The sequence below is a fragment of the Jaculus jaculus genome, chromosome 5, assembly GCF_020740685.1.
Source record: "Jaculus jaculus isolate mJacJac1 chromosome 5, mJacJac1.mat.Y.cur, whole genome shotgun sequence".
NCBI lineage: Eukaryota > Metazoa > Chordata > Mammalia > Rodentia > Dipodidae > Jaculus > Jaculus jaculus.
In genome coordinates, this window is record NC_059106.1 from 73,718,572 (window position 1) to 73,739,832 (window position 21,261).

At 56.6% G+C, this 21,261-nt stretch overlaps 1 protein-coding gene across 8 annotated transcripts in view; it reads left to right on the forward strand.

Annotated features, from left to right (window-relative positions):
• Positions 1-18,967, forward strand: part of Adgrb2 (adhesion G protein-coupled receptor B2) — a 37,002-nt gene extending 18,035 nt beyond the window's left edge. Inside the window, exons 3-30 of one of the 8 annotated variants that reach the window (XM_045149319.1) lie at positions 955-1,038; positions 1,301-1,465; positions 2,639-2,803; positions 3,408-3,572; positions 3,661-3,828; positions 3,899-4,000; positions 4,146-4,252; positions 5,365-5,559; positions 5,694-5,762; positions 5,841-5,949; positions 6,301-6,634; positions 6,935-7,040; positions 7,219-7,262; positions 7,476-7,602; positions 7,957-8,060; positions 8,155-8,257; positions 8,928-9,078; positions 9,258-9,327; positions 9,732-9,798; positions 9,959-10,044; positions 10,343-10,441; positions 12,478-12,649; positions 12,969-13,064; positions 13,368-13,407; positions 14,081-14,700; positions 17,154-17,189; positions 17,472-17,570; positions 18,465-18,967. In XM_045149319.1, the coding sequence (XP_045005254.1) occupies positions 955-1,038; positions 1,301-1,465; positions 2,639-2,803; positions 3,408-3,572; positions 3,661-3,828; positions 3,899-4,000; positions 4,146-4,252; positions 5,365-5,559; positions 5,694-5,762; positions 5,841-5,949; positions 6,301-6,634; positions 6,935-7,040; positions 7,219-7,262; positions 7,476-7,602; positions 7,957-8,060; positions 8,155-8,257; positions 8,928-9,078; positions 9,258-9,327; positions 9,732-9,798; positions 9,959-10,044; positions 10,343-10,441; positions 12,478-12,649; positions 12,969-13,064; positions 13,368-13,407; positions 14,081-14,700; positions 17,154-17,189; positions 17,472-17,570; positions 18,465-18,650 (3,869 nt within the window). In that variant the 3' untranslated portion in view covers positions 18,651-18,967. The remainder of the gene's footprint in view (positions 1-954; positions 1,039-1,300; positions 1,466-2,638; positions 2,804-3,407; positions 3,573-3,660; positions 3,829-3,898; positions 4,001-4,145; positions 4,253-5,364; positions 5,560-5,693; positions 5,763-5,840; positions 5,950-6,300; positions 6,635-6,934; positions 7,041-7,218; positions 7,263-7,475; positions 7,603-7,956; positions 8,061-8,154; positions 8,258-8,927; positions 9,079-9,257; positions 9,328-9,731; positions 9,799-9,958; positions 10,045-10,342; positions 10,442-12,477; positions 12,650-12,968; positions 13,065-13,367; positions 13,408-14,080; positions 14,701-17,153; positions 17,190-17,471; positions 17,571-18,464) is intronic. The other 7 variants (XM_045149324.1, XM_045149320.1, XM_004665282.2 and 4 more) reach the window with 7 other exon arrangements.
• Positions 18,968-21,261: the final 2,294 nt, after the last annotated feature.

Below are 21,261 nucleotides of genomic sequence, written 5' to 3' on the forward strand. Positions count from 1 at the left end.
GTGAGTTTTCCTGTGGTTTTTGGGTCTGTGGAGGCAGCACATCAGGATGGGAATGTGTGACACAGGAAACTACTAGCCTTTTTGACTAGGAATGAAAAGAACAAGGGAATGCCACTAGTCCTACTAAATCTGCCTCTTAATATTTCTGCCACCTTTGGGGGATGCTTTAGAGGCACACTCCAGCAAAGGAGAGGCTGTAGGAGCTGTTTATGTAGCAGGGCAGGCTCCTGCCTCCAGGCTCAGTGGGGCTGCCAAGGCCTACACCAGAGGTGTCAGTCCAGTCCTCCAGTGGGAGGAAGGTCTGCTGGGAATAGGCTCCTGCCTTATCCCTTCAGGTCTCAGAGGAGCTGTAGTCTGACCTGAGCCTCCACATCATAGTCCAGTACTACCTGGGGGAGTGGGCACAATCCTCCTGTGCCCAGTCTTAACCCAGCATGAATGGTCATCCAGGAGCCTGTATGGAGCAGAGAGCTGACAGGTTTGTCAGAGACTTTTTGAGCTCTGGAAGAGGAAAGAGCTGAGCTATGGGCTTACTGCTATGTGTGCTCCTGGACAAGTCACTTCCTTTCTCTAGTTCTTATTTTCCCCATCTCAGTCAGTTCTTGCCAATGAGGGGGCTAAAGGAAATAGGTGTGGGCATGGCTTGGCACAGATGCCTCGCCAGAGCTCATTCATATGGTGACCACTGCCCTCTGAGCTTTCATTAGGCTGAGGCAAGTAGTAGAAAGGTAGTTGTGAGACTGGAAAAGTCCTGTGTGGTCTTCTGTGCCTCAGTTTCCTTATCTGTAAAATGGTGGTGGTGGGGCAGGAGGCAGAATGGGATGCTCTGTCTGCATCTCCTGCAGTTGGTTCAAGGCCCTCAGGCTGAGGGCCAGCAAGGCTGACCCCTCTCTGCCACTGTGGCAGCACTGAGCTGGCTTTTGCTGAGCCCCTGCCACCACCTCCGTGTTCCAGGTGAGGAGCCGGAAGAGGAACCGAAGGTGAAAACCCAGTGGCCAAGGTCTGCAGATGAGCCTGGGCTATACATGGCGCAGACAGGTAACTCGGGCCACCTCCCTTCCTCTGTGGCGGGGCCCGACTGTGGCATCTGTTGGCATGTGTGCTTGGCGTGTGCCCGTCTGTGTCTGTGTCATGGAGCTCAGTCATGTCTGCCATGTGAGGCCTGTGGGCAGGACTGGGTTGCCTACCAAAGAGTCTGCCATTCGGGGTCAGGGTAGGAGGGTCCCCTAAATGCTTGCTCCCCATGCAGCTGAGTGCTTGGGAGGTGTCCCCTGCGGCCGACGCTGTCCCTCTCTCGTAGGCGACCCGGCAGCTGAGGAGTGGTCCCCGTGGAGCGTGTGTTCCCTGACGTGTGGGCAGGGTCTGCAGGTGCGGACCCGCTCCTGTGTGTCCTCCCCTTATGGGACCCTGTGCAGCGGGCCCCTGCGGGAGACCAGGCCCTGCAACAATTCAGCCACCTGCCCAGGTAGGCCGTCCTCCTCCCTGCCCCATCTGCCTGCAGGGTTAGGTCCTGCCAGCCACTTGGGCACATGAACCTTCCAAAAATCTGCCTGCATTCACCTTTTCTTCAATAAACTTGCCTGCTCCCCCCTCAACCCGCCTCACTCCACATCCTGCTTAAGCCCCACCCACTGTGCCAGCCTGGCTTGGAGCACTGGGGACACACGAATCAGACCACACCACTAGGGCACCTCACTCGCCTGATGTCCAGGTCCTGGTAGGCTAGGCTTGTCTCCGCACATCACTAGCCTCCCATCATCTCTTGCAGTGTTTCAGCCCCCTATCTTTGCTTAACACTGTCCTGTTCCTCAGCCACCTTAGGTAAGCGTTCAGCCGGTCCTTCCACTCTTAAGATGAATGCCACTTTCTTTACATAAAGCCATCCCTGGCATTCCCTCTCTTCTCTGGGCTCTCCTCGCATTCCCCTGGGCACCTCTGCTAGCCCTTCAAGCCTTCCTTAATGAAGCACATAGGTGTTGAGGACATGCATGTGCCTGCCTGGGACAGGTGGTGACTGTAAAGGGCAGGTAGCCGGTCCTGTTCCCCAGGGGTGACGTGCTGCTAGCAGGTTTAGACTAGGACCTGGGTTGGGGGCTCTTGGTGTCTGAGGCAGGAGCTTGCAGAGGACCGGGGCGAAGCTGTGTTTCAGTGTGTGAGGCTTGTTTTGTCGGTTGGTGTCCATGTATAGGCTCATGTCTGTCTGTGTGTCTATGCGCTTGGGGCTGGGAGGGGCACGTCTGTTGCCCCAAGGCCTGCCGTGTTGGATTCAGGGTCTGGGTCGGGAGGGGGGGTGGGAAGGGCAGGGCTAGGGTGGATATTGGATCCTTTCCTCGGTTTTCCTATGCCAGCAGGAGAGGAGGATCCCTGGCTTCCCTCCTGGGTTGGTCCTAGCCTCTCTGTCCCGGTGTCCACAGGGTTTGCCCTGTGTGAGTTGGGACTAGAAGCCTGTGCTTTTTACATCCCCCTCCAAGGGTGGCGTATCTTGGGAGGCCCTGAGTGATCCCCCTGGTGACAGGGTGGAACCAATAAGGAGCAGTCGCTGAGTTGCGGAGCTCCTGATTGGTGGGCGGACGGGCAGGCGCTGGTAGTGGGCGGAGCCAAGGTGCCGCCCAGCCACCGGCCACGTGCTTCCTTGCAGTGCACGGCGTGTGGGAGGAGTGGGGGTCCTGGAGCCTGTGCTCCCGCAGCTGCGGGCGTGGGTCCCGGAGCCGGATGCGGACCTGCGTGCCTCCCCAGCATGGCGGCAAGGCCTGCGAGGGTCCTGAGCTGCAGACTAAACTCTGCAGTATGGCCGCTTGCCCGGGTCAGTAGCGCCAAGGGGCTTCTAGGCAGGCGCTGCCAGTCGGGTGGGTGGGAGGAATGGGAGACTCAGGGGAGGCCATCAGGTCCAGTGCTCTGCCTCTGGGGTGGGTTGGGAGGGGGCTTCCCATTAACTTTAACCAAGCATGGGGAGACTGGAGAAGTATACCCACAGGTGTGGGAGGAGAATCTCATCCCTGACTTAGAGTTGCACATAGTGACCATCAAAAGGGGTCCGCTCTGTAGGGCCCCTTCCTCCAACCTCTAGGATGCCCTTGGTGCCCATGATCGGCTGGACCATGAGATAGCTGGACTTCCAGTGTGGCTAGAGATCAGCAGGCGCCCCTCTAGTCCATGTGCTCACCTAGAATGGAGTTCACCCCTGGGGCTTGCCCTCAATGCTGAGAAGAGAGGTGTCTTGTGTTCTTGGAGCTGGTGATAGGCAGGCAGGATGAGGCCCAGACACCACCTGCTCCCTTCAGCCCCTTTCATATGCCCAGCTCAGTGGTTTTGACCTGACACAGGTCTGAGTGAACAGCAGCCTCTGCCCCTGCCAGTCCACCCACGTTCTACTCAATGGCCACCTTTGCTTGTGTCTCCCCATGCAGTGGAAGGCCAGTGGCTAGAATGGGGTCCCTGGGGCCCATGTTCGTCATCTTGTGCCAATGGCACCCAGCAGCGCAGCCGGAAGTGCAGTGTAGCGGGCCCAGCCTGGGCCACGTGCACGGGGGCCCTCACTGACACCCGCGAGTGCAGCAACCTTGAGTGCCCTGGTGAGTGAGTGGTGCACGGGTGGCAGGTGGCAGCCCTGGCCCTGGGGTCTCTGCTCCTGCAGACTCTCACGTTCCTTTTTCTCCGCAGCCTCTGATGGCAAGTGGGGACCATGGAATGCGTGGAGCCTGTGCTCCAAGACCTGCGACACAGGCTGGCAGCGTCGCTTCCGCATGTGCCAGGCCACGGGCACGCAGGGCTACCCCTGCGAGGGCACTGGAGAAGAAGTGAAGCCCTGCAGTGAGAAGAGGTGTCCAGGTACTGCTCATGCCATGCTGGGGCTGGGGCAGGTGTGTGAGCCTGGCTGAGCGCACCCCTGTCCCCATAGCCTTCCATGAGATGTGCAGGGACGAATACGTGATGCTGATGACGTGGAAGAAGGCTGCAGCTGGGGAGATCATCTACAACAAGTGTCCCCCCAATGCCTCGGGTAAGGGGGAACAGATCCTCACCCCACCATTCTTGCTGCCTCCCTTTGGGTCCCCAGCTTCTGAGTCTCAATCCTGAGGTTCAGAGGGAAGGAGGGAGGGAGAGCCTGGCCTCTATGTGAAGCCTTTTGTCCTGTCGCCCTGCAGGGTCTGCCAGCCGCCGCTGTCTCCTCAGTGCCCAGGGTGTGGCATACTGGGGACTGCCTAGTTTTGCCCGCTGCATCTCCCATGAATATCGATACCTGTATCTGTCAGTGAGTGTGCCCTGTCGGGTTGGGGCATCATATGACATGCCCGTGTGTCCCAGGCTCTGGTAGGGGGTGGTAGGAGCTTGAGGCTCACTCATTCCTACATACCTTGGTATATGTTGTGCCCACTTCTGCCTGGCTGTGATTCTTGTTTGGCAAACTACTACTCACATGTCAAAGCCTAACACTCAAGTGTCTTCTCTTATTTCTTGTGCCTACTCTGAGCTTCTGTTGCCTCCCCACCCCGAGTTTCTCAGTCACTGTTAAGAATATTTGCGTGCTCTGTTAAACTGGGGCCTCCTTGAAGGCAGGGACAAGGTTAAATTTATCTTTGTATATCCAGTGCCCAGCTGAGGGCCTGTATGGAGTAAGGGTAGTGTCAGCAAATGTGGCCTGTATGAACATGTTTCCAACCGTAGGTCTTGGTGGTGTGTTTGCACAGAGAGAGAGAGAGAGAGAGAGAGAGAGAGAGAGAGAGAGAGAGAGACACACACACACACAGACGGACAGACAGACAGACATTGGCTGTTCATATGTAGGCATTTGAGCACCTTTCTCTAGGTGCTTCTTTGTCAATCTTTCTTTTGTTAAATTATTATTATTATTATTATTATTATTATTATTATTGGTTTTTCAAGGTAGGGCCTCACTCTAACCCAGGCTGAACTGGAATTCACTATGTAGTCTCAGAGTGAACTCGAACTCATGGTGATCCTGCTACCTCTGCCTCCTGAGTGCTGGGATTTAAAGGCGGCACCATGCCTAGCTAAATTATTTTTTATTTGCAAGCAGAGAGAGGAAAAGTTGACATGCCAAGGCTTCCTGCCCTGCAAGCAAATTTCAGATACATATGCCATTTTGTGCATCTGACTTTACGTGGGTACTGGGGAATCAAATCCAGGCCATCAGGCTTTGCAAGCAAGTGCCTTTAACTACCAATCCATCCCTTCAGCCCCTATGTCAATCTTTCTAAATTACCTTTTGGGGTTCTGTGTCCTTTTTGGACATCTCATATGTCCTCTCGCCTCCTGTACACAAGCGGGTGGATGGGGGCAGGACGAACGGGCCAGCCACAGTACCCGATGCTCCAGTGATAGGGGCGCGCATGTCACCTGCAGCTTCGGGAGCATCTGGCCAAGGGACAGCGCATGCTGGCCGGTGAGGGCATGTCACAGGTGGTACGCAGTCTGCAGGAGCTACTGGCGCGGCGTACCTACTACAGTGGGGATCTGCTCTTCTCTGTGGACATTCTGAGGAATGTCACTGACACCTTCAAGAGGGCCACCTATGTGCCCTCAGCTGATGATGTGCAGGTACCAGTCCACACTGGTAGAGGTAGGGGGCTGATCGTGGAGAAGGGAGGCTGCCCTCCTGTGGCAGTCTGCCGGGGCAGCAAGTTGGCCCTGTTGGCCTCATGTTCCCCCGACCATCCCTGTTCTGTCCCCAGCGCTTCTTCCAGGTGGTGAGCTTCATGGTCGATTCAGAGAACAAGGACAAGTGGGACGATGCTCAGCAGGTGAGGGGCCCAGCTTCCTTCCAGGTTTCCCCTCATGACCCACCGCTGCCTTGCCCCTTACATCTTCTCTGTCCCTAGGTGTCCCCTGGCTCCGTGCACTTGCTCCGTGTTGTGGAGGACTTCATTCACCTGGTGGGCGATGCCCTCAAGGCATTCCAGAGCTCTCTGATTGTCACGGACAATCTGGGTACAAGGAGGCAGGCCGGGGAGGGGGTGCTGGATGTGACAGAACCCAGACCACCGTGGGTGAGGGACGGTGTTGAGGGGCTCTATTTTTCTCTTATTTTCAGGCCCTGTCTTTCCTCCATTTAATTCCGTGTTTGTTTCTCTCTTTCTATGTTTCTGACCAACCCCCTCCATCTCTTTGTTATTTGTACTTCTGTGTTTACATATCACCCCCACCCGGCTTCTCTGTTGCTACCAACCTTGGTATCTGTCTGCTTTCTCGGGCGTGCCTCTCCCTTCTGTCTTTTCCTGTGGGTGTCCCCTCTGTCTGTCTCTGGTGTGCTCTGCCCTGTCCACCCTGCTCCCACTACAGTGATCAGTATTCAACGGGAGCCCATCTCGGCTGTGTCCAGCGACATCACGTTTCCCATGCGGGGCCGCAGGGGCATGAAGGACTGGGTTCGGCATTCAGAGGACCGCCTCTTCCTGCCCAAGGAGGTGCTCAGCCTTTCCTCCCCAGGGAAGCCAGCCGCACCAGGGGCTGCCACAGCAGGGAACCTTGGTCGGGGCAGGGGCCCAGGAACAGTGCCCCCAGGCCCAGGTCACGCCCACCAGCGCCTCCTTCCAGCAGACCCAGATGAGTCCTCCTACTTCGTGATCGGTGCTGTGCTCTACCGCACCCTTGGCCTCATCCTGCCACCCCCTAGGTGAGTGTCCCTTAGCAGACATACCCATCTGTAGCTCTGCATCCTCAGGGACCCCTCAACTGCCTGTGGACACGACCTGTTTTCAAAACATCCAGGCAGCTCCTAGGGGCTGTGCAGGCATGCAGAGCTTTGTGGACCAGATGCAAGACCTCGCCCGAAGGCCAGGCCCCACTGAGCCTTGGCCTCTTCCCTTGGGTCTCACCCTCCTGGCAGCCCAGCCCACATCCAAAGCAGCTTCAGGGTTTGTAACTAGGTCGCTGTGCCTGCTGGCAAGCACTAACCTCAGCACCTATTCTGCAGGCCTCCACTAGCTGTCACCTCCAGGGTGATGACAGTGACTGTACGGCCCCCAACCCAGCCTCCCGCTGAGCCCCTCATTACGGTGGAGCTCTCCTATATCATCAATGTGAGTGGGACCCAAGAGCGTTCACCAACACGAGTGGCCAGAGGCCTCTCTTGATGGGGAGGTGGTCTGTCCCCGATGGTGGGCCTGACCTGTGTGGGAGCTGTTGTGGCAGGGTGGGTGGCGATCAGGGCCTGTGCGCTCTCCACCCTGGACTGCATGCCTGTCTTCTGCTCCCCAGGGCACCACAGATCCCCACTGTGCCAGCTGGGACTACTCTAGAGCGTGAGTTGGGGGCAGTCCTAGAACCTCTCACCCTAAAAGGTCTCCTTGGTAGCTTGGTGGAATCCTTGGTCTGAGGGGTCAAAAGCCTGTCTTGGGGTTCACGTGGATGTGAACTTGCCCTGGGTTTCACCTGTCCTGGGCAGTGGTCAGCATTGGGGGCAGGGCTGTAGAGCAGGGCCTCAGGTTCATCCCAACACCTCTCCCCCACCCAAGTGATGCCAGCTCAGGGGACTGGGACACTGAGAGCTGCCAGACCTTGGAGACCCAGGCAGCCCACACCCGCTGCCAGTGTCAGCACCTGTCCACCTTTGCCGTCCTGGCTCAGCCACCCAAGGACCTGGTGAGTGGGAGAGAGGTGTCTGCGTTGGGCAAGGCACCGCTGTTGGTGATGGTGTTGGGAAACATCTGGGTGATCCCATGTGGCTTTGTGTGGGCACGCTTTTGGGGTTATGCAAGCCAGGTCCCCTGGGTTGGTGTATGGCCATGGGTGAGTGTGTGAGTGTGTGTACATATGTGTGGAAGAGTGTGGGCGGCTGAGTGTAAATAGGCAGCTGCTGTGTGACCCGGTTTGGTTTGTGCACACATGGGAACAACAGCACGCTCTCTTCTGCACGTGAGGAGTGTGCCTGTCTGCACCGGGCAGGGAGCCCCGCTTCCCTACCTCTGCCCTCTCCCAGCAACCTGTCTCCCGCAGAGCCTGGAGCTGGCAGGTGCCCCCTCGGTCCCTCTGGTGATTGGATGTGCGGTGTCCTGCATGGCCCTGCTCACGCTGCTTGCCATCTATGCCGCCTTCTGGAGGTAGGTTGAATGCTGCACACGGTGGGAGGTGTCCAGCTATCCCAGGACGGGCAGGCAGCCAGTTCCTCTGCCTCTGCCCACTGTGCCCCGTCAGGTTCATCAAATCAGAGCGCTCCATCATCTTGCTGAACTTCTGCCTGTCCATCCTGGCTTCCAACATCCTGATCCTCGTGGGCCAGTCCCGGGTGCTGAGCAAGGCAGGTGCAGGCTTATGGGTGTGTGGGGGAGGGGAGGGGAGAGGGACATAGGGTAAGGGTGCAGAGGTGGATGGAGTGTGTGGGTAAAAGAGTGTGTGTGTGTTGAAGGATGGACGTGTGTGTACATTTCGGCCCCATGGGGGGGAGCTGGCATGTGTGTAACGCGAGCATACGTGAGGGCGTTGGTGTGTGTACTGTGGTGAGTGCTCGTATGTATCAGTGAATTGTGCATGAGCTGCATGCCTGAGTACATGTGTGTTGAGTGGGTGGCAGTGGACCCCAGTGAGGTCTCCTTGCCATCTGACCGGTCCCCATGTCTCTTCGGCCTTCTTGCACAGTGCCAGCACTGTGAGAGCCAGGTGTGGGCCCTGCTCGGCCATGACGTGGCAGGTGCTCCTGCCTGTCCCCCTCCTTGCCAGCCCCGTCTGTGTGGGTGGCCTGCTTGCCCGCCTCCCCGGATGCTGAGTGCTGTGTGCATGTCACCAGGCCTGTGTCGTGCTGTGTGTGGGTGCAGGAAGGCGGGGGTGCCTGGCAGGGCTCTGTGGGGGGTGGGGCTTGGGTGGGCGGCTGGCCACGCAGCACCCAGGCCCAGCAGTCAGCGTGGGAAGCTGTGGCGACACCACCTTGGCCGCTGCTCAGGGGCACACCCTCCTGTTCCCTCTTCCTGCAGGGTGTATGCACCATGACAGCTGCCTTCCTGCACTTCTTCTTTCTGTCCTCCTTTTGCTGGGTGCTTACTGAGGCCTGGCAGTCCTACCTGGCTGTCATTGGGCGGATGCGCACCCGTCTCGTTCGCAAGCGCTTCCTCTGCCTGGGCTGGGGTGAGCGGGGCCAGTGCTGGACTCTGCTGCTGGGCCTGGGGCAGCCGGGGCAGCTCAGGAAGCATTGCTTTGGCCCTGGCCCAGCTCTCTGGGCACAGGGGTCAGTTGGGCTGGGTGATGGGGACTGAGGGTCTACCGAGTACCCACAGCCTTTTAACGCTGGCTTCCCCCTCCTGTAGGTCTTCCTGCCCTGGTGGTGGCTGTGTCTGTTGGCTTTACACGCACCAAAGGATACGGTACATCCAGCTAGTACGTGGGCCTCCTGTGGCAGGGGTGGGGGTAGAAGCTGTTCATGGGTCCATGAGGGAACTGGATTAGCTGTTAGATCTTCGCTGGCTGAGGTCCTGGCTCATACCTATTGCAGGTTTTTGGGCAAGTTCCTCCCTATCTCAGCCTCAGTTTCCCTGACTGTAAAGGGACATGCTGAGATAGTCATTTTTGAGCACCATTGTGCTCGGGGGTCAGCCTCCTTTCACGGTGGCTCCATGGACCTTTGTGGGAGGGGAAACAGGCTCATTAAGAGTCCATGGCCTCCCTCCCACCCTGCATGAGGTTCATTCTCCACTGACAGCTCAGGGGCTGGGGGGTGGTATCATTGGGTTAGGAGGGAGCTTGCTGCCTGTCTGATGCCTCCTCTTCTCCCCCAACCCTAGCTGCTGGCTCTCTCTTGAGGGTGGCCTGCTCTACGCCTTTGTAGGCCCTGCAGCAGTCATTGTTCTGGTACGTGCTCCTTTCAGCATCCAGGGAGGGCCGTGGCCCCAGGGGGTCATAGTGTCCTCCCGCCTCCTCCCAGACTTCCAGCTCCCACCTGGGGGTGTTTCCCTGCCCGGAGGTCGCCCGTTGACCCTGTCTTCCCCACTGCACTGCACTGGGCCCCCAGGTGAACATGCTCATCGGAATCATCGTGTTCAACAAGCTCATGGCTCGTGATGGCATCTCCGACAAATCCAAGAAGCAGAGGGCCGGGTAAGGGGGGGTCACTGAAACTCGGCCTTTCTGGGAATATGCAGGGAGGGGGTGCCCGGGGCACCTCAGAGACTCAAGGCTTGTCTCTGCCAACCTGGGCTCCCCATCCTTGGGGCATCAAGGGTGCAGGCAAGATGGGCACCCGGGGTGCTCAGCTGCAGACCCTAGCCCACCCACCCTAACCCAGATCTCTCTTTCTCGTCTGCCCTCCCCTCCCACCCTTCTTGGGGTTCATTCTGCCCCATCTCCCGGATTCCCATGTGTCTCCCCCCTCTCCCATGTCTGTGCCGCCCCCGAGGTCGGAGCGGTGCCCCTGGGCCAGCCTGCTCCTCCCCTGCTCAGCGTGCGGAGCGGTCCCCAGTCCCCTGCTCAGCTCAGCCTCGGCCAGGAATGCCATGTTAGTCGTGCCCCCTGGGGGGTGGTGGGGATGGGCAGGGGCCTAAGGAATGTGGGGGGCAGTGCCTGTGGTGGGGGGAGGATGGGATATCAGCCCAGTGCCCTGGAGAGCTCGCCGTGTCTCCTCATTGCTTTATGCTCTGTGGGGCTTGGGGATGAGGTGGCTGAGGGGAATGGGAGCGACGGTGCCTCCCCAAGGTGCTGGGTTCTTCTAGGCCGGCCCTTTCTTCCTGCCCTTGCCCCAGGTAATCTTCATAGGCATAGCCGCAGACTCTTCCTCCTCACACCACCAACCTCTAAAAGCTCAGAGAATCTTAGGCCCTTAGAATTTTTGAGTTACAGAACCTTTGAGTTAGAATGATAGAATAAGACAATCAGAAGCTAAGAATGTTCGAATGAGTGAATCATAGTCTTATCATCTGTCATAGACTCCGACTTAGAATTTCACAAGCATTGAATCTCATCAAGTGGAGACAGATCATGGAGGTAGACAGTTATTTCACTGAGCCCCCCACCCCCACCCCAACTCCCAGAAGCTGAGAGTCTTAAAACCTTCAGCTAAGCCAGAGTAAAAGGGCCTTGGGCCCAACCTCCATCCAACCCCAGGTCTGGAAGTCCATCTGAGCCACCCTGGACAGCGAGGGCCCAGCTCTGTCTCGCACACCTCCAGGGGACTGTGGAGGTGGTTGGTGCCATCCCCGCAAAGCCCAGAGGAGTGAGCAGCTTGTCCTTTTCCTTGGATTACTACCTGCCTCTCTGCTCTGCCCTTGTCTGCTGAACCAGCAGGTCAAAGTGTGGGCTTTGGAGTCCAAACTGGGTTTGTGTCCCAGCTCCCCTCTCCCTGCCCAGCTGGGCACACTCCAGTCTTTTCATCTGTCTTTTGGGATACTAGTCCTCAGGCTTGTTTATGGTAGTTGTTTTGATCACAATTGGAAATAATATATGTAAAGTGTTCAGTGTAGGGCCTGGCAGAGAATTGCTGGTTAATCAATGGCAGCTCTTATTACTATGATTAGAGCCTCTCAGGATCTTGGCTCCGCCTCCAGGGCTTCAGAGATGCTGTGTCCGCCCCCTGCCGGGCTGAACAGCCCTAAAACACTCTTCCCAGGACAGGTCTTGGCCCTCTGTCCATTGCTCTGCCTCAGCCTCTGGCTGTCTTTGCAGAATTCTGGAACGGTGCCTGACTTTCTGCTGGGCTTGTTGGGGGGCACAGTGGGCTGGGCGTGGCTCCCAGCAGAGAAGGGCTTGCGGGACAGCTCATCTACCTCTTGTCCCTCAAGGACTATAGCAGATGTGTGTTGGGGTGGTGCAGCCCACTGGGCCTGTCTTGCCTTTTGCCTCTGCCCTCCCCTGGCCAGCTGACCAGGGGTCTGTAGGTTTGATTTGGGTCCCTGCTATGATCCTTCTGCATTAGGCTCTGAGCAGCCATCAGGAGCTGGGCAGAAGGAGCTGGGGGAACAGTGTCAGCCTCGCTGGGCCTGACCCCATCTTCTCCTTAAGGGCTTGTCCAGGCTCTGTCTGAGCTTTCTTCCTGGGTGTCTCTACCTGTCTCATACACTCGCTCACTGTGGCTGTCGCCTTTCTTTGTCCTCTTCCTTTCATGTTCTCATCCTACTTGGAGTCTCTGGGGATATGGCTGGGATGTGTCCTTTCCCAAAGCTTCCCAGGTGCATCTGTGCAAGTTGGGTCTGAAACTCTCTGCATTTGCCTCTGTCTGCCTCTGCTTCTTCTCCTGTCCCTTTTTCCCTTCTCTGTTTTCCCCAGCCCCTGCCTCTGCTCTGGCTCAGTCACTGGTGTGTGCGTGTGCGTGTGCGTGTGTGTGTGTGTGTGTGTGTGTGTCCGACTGTCTTGTCTGTCCGACCTCTTCTGGCATGACAGTTCTCTGCTTTGTTTCTGTCCTCTGCTCTGGGACATGCCTGAGGTCCTGGAGTTTGGGGCCCTGCCCTGCCAGTCCCCAAGCCCAGTGGAGGCCTAGGCTCCTGCTTCTGCGTCTCGTGGAGTGTCACTCTGACAGACCTTCTGCTGTTGTCTCCTCAGGGCCTCGCTCTGGAGCTCCTGCGTGGTGCTGCCCCTCCTGGCACTCACCTGGATGTCTGCAGTCCTGGCCATGACAGACCGCCGCTCCATCCTCTTCCAGGCACTCTTTGCTGTCTTCAACTCGGCACAAGGCTTTGTCATCACCGCTGTGCACTGCTTCCTGCGCCGAGAGGTGGCTGCGTCTCTCCCTCCTGCCTGCCTCCCTCCCGCCCCCAATGCCAGGCTCGGGCTTCGCCCCACTTTGTGTACCGAGGTGACCCGAGTGCTTCAGCTGTGGTGCGCAGCCCTGGGTGTGCATGTCTCTAGCCTGGGCAGCCTTGCAGGCCTGGCCCTCCTGTGGCTCCTTCTCCCCCACAGCCCTGCCTTGGTGTCATCTTCTGACTGGACGCATGCCATGCCTCTCTTTCCACTCTTGCCTGGGTGTCTGAGGTGGGAGGCGCTGCCCACTATGGCTGGTAGCCTGTGGCCCAGCAGGAACCCTCTCTCCCCAGGTGCAGGATGTGGTGAAGTGCCAGATGGGTGTGTGTCGGGCTGATGAGAGTGAGGACTCCCCTGATTCGTGTAAGAATGGGCAACTGCAGATCCTGGTGAGTGAGGAGACCTGAGCACGCCCGCCAGCCTCCTGCTCTGGGTGCCCCACCCACCCCACCCCATCTGTGACATGGAGGGGGTTTCATTCAGACCTACCTGCTTGACAGCAGGGTGGCATCGGGCGAGTTCTTCCCCCAGTCAGCTTCCCTACACCCCAAGGCTTGGTTGGGCGATAGGCTGTGGGAGGCACCTCGGGGCAGGAGGACTGCGCAGAGCTGGGAAGGCGGGGCCTGAGCCATGCCCACCCTGATACTTTGCTCCTCCCTCTGTCCACCTGCTGTCTCCTTCTCTTCCTGTAGTCAGACTTTGAAAAGGATGTAGATCTGGCGTGCCAAACAGGTAAGTCCAGTGGGTCGAATGGGGAGCCCCCAGGGATGGGCAGGATGGGGCCCCTGATGAGGCCCTCTGTTCCTGGAGTCCTATGTTGGCATCAGGCAGGAATGTGTTAGATTCACACCGGGAATGCCACTTCCTGCCTGCTTCTGGGCACCCTCCTCCCCTCACTAAGCTGCAGGTCACATACCTGTAAAGGAGAGACTGCCATTCTCTGTTCCAGGTCAGGTGAGGCTTAGGGCCTACATGAATTCATCAGGGGCCATTGAGTATGCAGCGGAGGCCTTGGCATACACTAGCTGTTATAATTTTACATCGTTTCTGTGGCTGATACCAGAATTTCTTTCCAGTCCTGTCTCCAGTGTAGGTGCTCCCTGGGAAGTGGCAAGGAGCAAGGCCTTTTGACAGCCTTGGGGCTGTGGTGTCGAGGTCAGGGTGTGCACCAGGGCACTGTGGGAGCTGGGCCTTGGCTTTGTTTTGTGCCTTGCTTTCCTTGGGTCCCTGAGTCAGTCAGTAGTCTTCCTGTCCCCTTTGCTGTGTGAAAGTACCAAACATCTCTAGGACTTATTCTTCCTCCCTGCCCAAGCTGAGTGGCTTGCTGTCTGCCCAGTCTGGGCCAGGAGCATCTGGGGGCTCCTAATCCTTAGGACTCATGGTTTGCTCCCACTCCTGTCCCCAGTTCTGTTCAAGGAGGTCAACACCTGTAACCCATCCACCATCACGGGTACACTGTCTCGCCTATCCCTGGATGAGGACGAGGAGCCCAAGTCCTGCCTTATGGGTCCTGAGGGAGGCCTCAGCTTCTCACCACTGCCTGGGAACATTCTAGTGCCCATGGCAGCCTCACCAGGTTTGGGGGAGCCACCGCCCCCCCAGGAGACCAACCCAGTGTACATGTGCGGGGAGGGTGGTCTGCGGCAACTGGACCTCACCTGGCTGCGGCCAAGCGAGCCGGGCTCTGAGGGGGACTACATGGTGCTGCCCCGGCGGACTTTGAGCCTGCAGCCTGGTGGCGGGGGTGCAGGAGGTGAGGAAGCCCCAAGGGCCCGGCCTGAGGGGACCCCCCGACGGGCTGCCAAGACAGTGGCCCATACTGAAGGCTACCCCAGCTTCCTATCCGTGGACCACTCAGGCCTGGGGATGGGCCCTGCTTATGGGTCTCTCCAGAACCCCTATGGGATGACCTTTCAACCACCACCACCAACACCCAGCGCTCGCCAAGTGCCCGAGCCAGGGGAACGCAGCCGGACCATGCCCCGTACTGTGCCTGGCTCTACCATGAAGCTGGGCTCCCTGGAGGTGAGGAGCTGTGAAGCATGGGGAGACGAGTTTGCCCAGTGTGTGCCTTAGGTGGTGTCAGAGTCGCAGGCTGTAGCCAGGAAGGGAGAGATATGAGCACTCCCAGAGCAGCACCTCTAGCCAGTCACGGGGGGGGGGAGGCATGCCCTAGGGGTTCCTCGCTCTGCTGACACACAGCTTTAAGGCAGTCCTGACTATCTGAATGCCTCAAATGGGTGGGGCTTCGGGCACTGCTGTGTAAGTCTAAGTTCATACATGCTCTAGTGCTCATTTTGGGGTGACTGGTGAGGACGAGCCCTCCTTTAAAGGAGACTGGCTCAGGCAAGGTACTGAATTTCTAGGGCAGTCTCAGAATAATGTAATGGCCTGAGCCTGGGCCTGTCCATCATGTGGGTCCATGGAACTGAGATCCGATGTAGACTCTTCTGATCAGCAATGAGATGCTGAGCACATCACATGATTTCTATATAGAATTCCAACAAAGGTGTCCAACCCTCACCCAGGGGCTACCTATGAATGCAGCCCAACACAAAACTGTAAACTTACTTAAACCATTAGGAGATCTGTTTGTGTTCTTTTGAAAAAAACAACAACAAAGTTCTCAAGCATGAACTTTGTAAATAACATTGTGGCCCAGTGAAGCCAAAAGGTTGGATATCCCTGGAGGGATCATGTTTGTTTGTTTTTTAATTTCCGTGTGGAGTAAATAGAAAGTGCCAGAAAATTGAGGGTCGCTGCTGTTATCATCCCTGAAATCAGCTCCAGGTGCTGTCCATTTCCCGAGAAAATGTAAACCCCTCTGTCCTGGCTGTGTTTTCTGTGGCTATCCTGTCTTCTGCCTGGCCTGCTCCTTGCGGAGGACCACTGGGAACAAGCATGTGGTAGTGACCCCTGGTAGGACTGTAGAACTCCAGTTGGAGGGATGAGGGATGGATTGTGGTTGTAGCACAGACATAATTGGCTACATGTATCTGGACTCAAAACTTTGCTCTTCATCTTCTGCCCAAAGAAAATGGAGTTAGCAGCTCGAGGGGTTGTAAGTTTAGTTTTTGCTCCTAAAATGTGCTTCTCCTGCCACAGATGCCCCCCCCCCCAATAAAGATCCAGGAAAGAGTAGCAAAGACAGACAGAAAAGACACAGTGTTGGAGAAGCGTGTAGTTCTCATATGGCAGGTTTTGTCTGTGGGCGCCTGCCTGTGGTTGGGCCACTGAGCAGGGCAGTGCTGGGCTGAGCCTCTTGTGTGGGAGGTAGCATAAATGTGGCAGCAGTTTGAGGGGTCAAAAATTATGGCCAGAATAGTATGGGCGGGGTGGTGGTGGAGGCGCAGCTGTGAGGTTGGGATACAAGCTGTGCTTGCAGTGCCTTTGGGGCACTAGGGGTGGGGGGAGGTTTGTTGCTGTCGACAGAAGGACAGATATAGCCAGGGATGGGGTACATCACACTTGTGGCCTAGTGACAGAAGCAGGGTGGGCGGCAGAGGCAGAGCAGGTGAGGAGGTAGGAGGGAAACCCAGAGAGTGGAGTCGGGATGGCGGTGGTGAGCGTGTCACCAGGTTAGGGTTTAGGAGACTCACATGGCCTATAGTCTTAGCGGCACCCATGAGGGCCTGGGGGTAAGTGGCCAATCCATTTCCTTCTCCCCAGGTGCCTCAGTTTCCCTTCCTATGCCTGTTTTTCATGGGTAAGGTGGTCTTGTTCTCAGGAGTCCTTTTAATGCCAACATTCTGGTACTGGTTTCTTCCTTGAGTGGCACTGGATTTTGCAGAGCGTTTTAGGACCTTGAAGGTGGTCTTGGGCAAGTAAGGATCAGGAGAGCACAAAGAGAGGCAGGGAGATAGGGACTGGTTTGGCTGAGGAAGAGGCAAGGCCAAGTCAGAGGATGGGACTGACAGCCCCCAGTTCTCACAGGGTGCGTGCAGGTTTCAGGGACTGCTGGCTGGAAGAGAGCATGGGGCAGGTGAAGCAGGAGCCGGGCACTTGGAGGGCTGAGGTAGGAGGATGGCTGTGAGTTCTTCGCTAGCCTGAGACTAATTCCAGATCAACCTAGGCTAGAGCAAGACCCTACCTTGTAAAACAAACAACCAACCCCCCCAAACAAAAACAAACAAAAAACAAAGATGAGGTAGGCGAGAAGGCTGGAATCCAGGGCACCGAGAGCAAGCATGTGTTCTGTGATCGTGTGTGGGGACTTTGTGTCCCTGCCCCAGCGTGATCTGCCCCATGACCTTTGACCTGTGCTTGCATCCCTGCGTGTGCTCCCTGGAGCACCTGTCTTTGTGGCCCAAAATGTGTGTGTATTGCAGTCCTCTGCTACTGTGTTATGACCCCAACGGCTGCCCCATAAGGATTCCCAGCTCTAGGACCTGGTTGGGGGAAGTACCACAGAGCCCTGGGGCACCAGGTTTTCTGGGAAAAGCCCTTCTCTCCTTCATTTCCTTCTTGTTGCTCCCCAGCGAAAGAAGCTACGGTATTCAGACTTGGACTTTGAGGTGAGTGTTGGGAGTGAGGGGAGATCTGTCCCCACATGGTCTACTTTTAAAAGTGCCCCAAGTCCGATCATAGAGCCAAATCCCAAGTCCCTAAGCCTCTAGCTTTTGTGGGATCTTCCTCACTATCCCCTCCTGCCCACACTCACAGCTCTGGGGTGAAGAGAGTGCTAACAGGAACCAACATTAAGCAAATGGGAGCAGGATGCTGGGCCCCCAGGGGGTCTGAGGTGGGTCCATCCTGCTGTCCAGGGGAGCACTCCTCTAATGCCCAGTGCCCCCCAGAAGGTGATGCACACCCGGAAACGGCACTCGGAACTCTACCACGAGCTCAACCAGAAGTTCCATACTTTCGACCGCTACCGCAGCCAGTCCTCGGCCAAGGTGAGGGCTCCTTGGTGGCTGCCTGCTCACAGCTTGGGGCCTGACTTACTGGAGTGGTCCCTGGAGAGGGACTGTGACCTGTGGCCCCAGTGGCAGAAGATCGTGTCATTGGGAAGGGTGGAGCGAGTGCAGCCTGTGTCCCCCTGGGCTGGAGGTGAGGTGAGCTCGGAGATGCTCATGGCCTCCTCCTGCCCTCCTGCCATGCCTGTACAACTGCAGCCTGTCTCACTACGGGCTGACCCAGCACCTGAGCAGTGGTTGTGAGGTTGGGTGTGAATAGGAAGGTGCCGTGGAAAGTAAGCACTGATGGGGGCCTCCAGGTTTGGGAAGGAGGGTGGGCACAGAAGGGAGCCACTGAACACAGCGTCAGGAGTCCCGACTGCAGAGCCATGTGTATCAGTTCCGTTACTTTCTCATTGTTAGGACCATAAACAACTTATAGAAGGAAGGGGGTTTAATTTGGTTTATGGTTCCAGAAGGTAGAGTCCATCGTAGCAGGGAAGCATGGCAGGAACAGAAAGCCAGCTCCCGTCATCACAGCAGCAGAGAGGAAACAGTGAGACATGCCGGTGCTCAGTCAGCTCCCTGCTTTTTATTTGTGGTCCACCGCTCCAGCCCATGAAATGGCGCTCCCCATAGTAGTTAAGGTGTGTCTTCCCACCGTAGTTAACCTATCAAGATACTTCCTCACAAGCATGCCCATGATTCTTGATTCTGTCGTGTTGACAATATAAACCATCACACTGGGCCAGCCTGTATCTGACTGTGCTTTGACACCTGGTTGCTCTGTAGTGTTGTGTAGTCATGGTGGTCCTGGAACCTCCTTGGTTTGCTCCCATGGTGAAAATGAGGGCTCCAGCCCTTCATCACAGGCTCTCCCCATTCACTCCACAGGAGAAGCCCAGCCCCGGGGAGCGCCCTGGCCTGTCTCAGCATCGGCGACATCAGAGCTGGAGCACCTTCAAATCTATGACACTGGGCTCACTGCCCCCCAAGCCCCGAGAACGGCTGGCCCTGCACCGGGCAGCAGCCTGGGAGCCCACAGAACCGCCAGATGGTGACTTCCAGACAGAGGTGTGAGTGCCACGCCGGACTGCCCACTGCACAGAAATATATATCTCTCTATTTTCACACTCCACTTTGGAACTACCCAGGAGCCAGCGCCCCTCCCCCTCCCAAGGCTGGGCAGGAGGTGCAGAGGACTCAGCCGGGCCAGGGGGTGGGGAACCAGGCGCAGTGTGGCTTGGGGGCCAGGGCCCTCCTTGTTTCTCAGAGGTCCTTCAGCCACTCACCGGAGCCCCATCTTTGCCCCCCACCCCGGCCTGTGTGTCCCTGTCCCGGGCTGGGGAGGGGGAAGGGGAACTTTGTTGGGAATAAACTTCACTCTGTGGATTTGGCTACTGAGCTCTTTAATTACCCCAGGCCTGTGCCCTGCAGTGAGACCCCGACTTTGTTCTTCTGTCTCCTCAGTTCCTGTCACTTGGTCTCATCACATTGTGTGATGAAGTTAAGCCAGCCCTGACCTTGTCTTTGTCCCTACCTCCCTGGGTGATCTTGTTTATGTCCTTTGTCTGGGCTGGGGTAAGAAGTGGGGTGAAGCCCCTTGTGATTGGTCTGCTCCAGTGCCAGTCACAGTCATGGTTGCCTTTCATTGAGACGCAAGGGTTTGCTGTAGGGGAAGAGCTCATATGATGTCCTAGTTTCATGCACATGACTTCAGCTCCTCATGACATTTCAAACGCTATTTTTTATTTTTTGCAAGGGGGGATAAAGAGAGAAATATTGGCATGCCATGGCCTCTTGTTGCAAAGGAACTTCAGATGCATACACCACTTGGCCTTTACATGAGTACTAGGGAAGCGAACCTGAGCCCGCTGGGCTTTGCAAACAAGTACCTTTAACCACGGAGCCATCTTCCCTGCCCTCTTCACGACATTCTTGCTGAGATGTTCAACTGCCCATTTTGTGTTTACAAAATGAGACCAAACATGGACAATGGCTTGCTCAAGGCCACAGTGAGAGGCAGAGCTGGGGTTTCACACCCAGGCTTGTTGGAAGGGACACTTCAGCTTAGCTTCGTGGGACTTGGTCTGCAAGGCTGCAGGGGAGTTGCATGAGCTGGTTTGTAATGGAGCCTCAGGCGTCATGCAGGACCAGGGGGGTAGGGTAAGGTGGGGTGGAGAGAGGCTGGCTTGGCACCTGAGGGCAGGCGCTGGATTGCTGGGTTATATTCTCTGCCCACCCATGTTCCTGGGCTTCCAGGAGGAGGGGGCATGGGGTCAGCAAATGGAAAGTTGTGTGGCACATGCTATGGTTCTATAGTCATGCTGTAAGTACAGCAGGAAATGGTTAGCAGTGTCCATAGATGCTGCTGCTGGCCTGGTCATTTGGTAACATGGTCACATCTGGGCTTCTTCTAGGGACTCTGAGACACAGATGCAGGTCTTTAGGGTAGCTGAGGGAGGGGAGATGTAGGAGGCTAGACTGGAGGTGCTAGGGAGAAGAAACCACTGGTGTGGGCTTCTATAGTGGAGAGGCTCCTCGAGCAGGGTACAGGAGTGGTGTTGGACTCCCTTGCATGTTTTTGTTTTAAATCTTGTGTATGTGTATAATGAGTATACGTGTGTGTGTGATTGTTCATGTGTGGGGGTGTAGGTGTGCTCGTACGTAGGTGTGGAGGGCAGAGAACAACTTCAGGTGTCAGGCCTTTTCCACCTTGATTAAGGCAGGGTCTCTTGTTCCCTGCTGTGTCTGTCAGCCTGTGTGGCCCATGAGCTTCTGGGATTCTCCTGTCTCCACCTCCCTCTCACCGTAGAAGTGCTGGTATTACAGATGTGAGCTACCACGTCTGGTGTTTCCATGGGTTCTGGGGATCTGAACTCAGGTTGCCATGCTCTCCAGCCATCTCTCCAGCTACCCCCTCGAAGTTTTGCGGGCCTCAGTGGTACAGGCTTCCTCTTAGTTCTACTGAAATCCTGCTTGGGGTAGGCCCTGGTCAGAGAAGGCATGGGCAGAGTCCTCTCAGGAATGTGCTCCTAGCCCTGTGCACTCTGCCAGCTCCTCTTCTGCCCTTCCAGAAGCCCTAGTGTTCTGTTGCCCGGAGTGCTCACTCAACTCGGACACCATCTTATCTGCTTCCTCCAGACAGTCCTTTATTGTATAAGTGAGGAAATTATGGCTCACAGGAGGAATGTGACTTTCATAAACTCCCACAGAGAGGCTCTGGGCTGAACCCCTGGACCCACAGGAGGTGGAGGAAGGAGTAGACCAATCTCCCACTGCTTGTGAGTGACTAACTGGGGTGCAGTAGAGTGGGCAGAATTTGGTGCCAGCCAGAGGCCCAAGGAACTTGCCCACTGAGGAGTGCACACAAGGCAAGGACAGCTGTGGGCATGTAAGGCTGGCCTTAGGTGATGTGCCCAGGCTCAGAGGTGTTCTCGCCCCTCCCTGCTTGCTTGGTGTGTGGGTTTCATTCTGTTAGACAGCCTTTCTCTTCCCCGGACCCCCTAGATGTGCCCCCCTCCTTGCTCCTATCACTCTGTATTGCCCCCAGAGGAGAAGAAATTTCTCTCTTGAATTCCAATTAGAAAACCCCTAAGGAAGAAAGAACTCAGATTGGCCTCAGGCACTGTGATTGGCAGCCTCTTTAGAAACCCTGGTGAAAAGGGAGGGAGAACAGATCTCAAAAAGG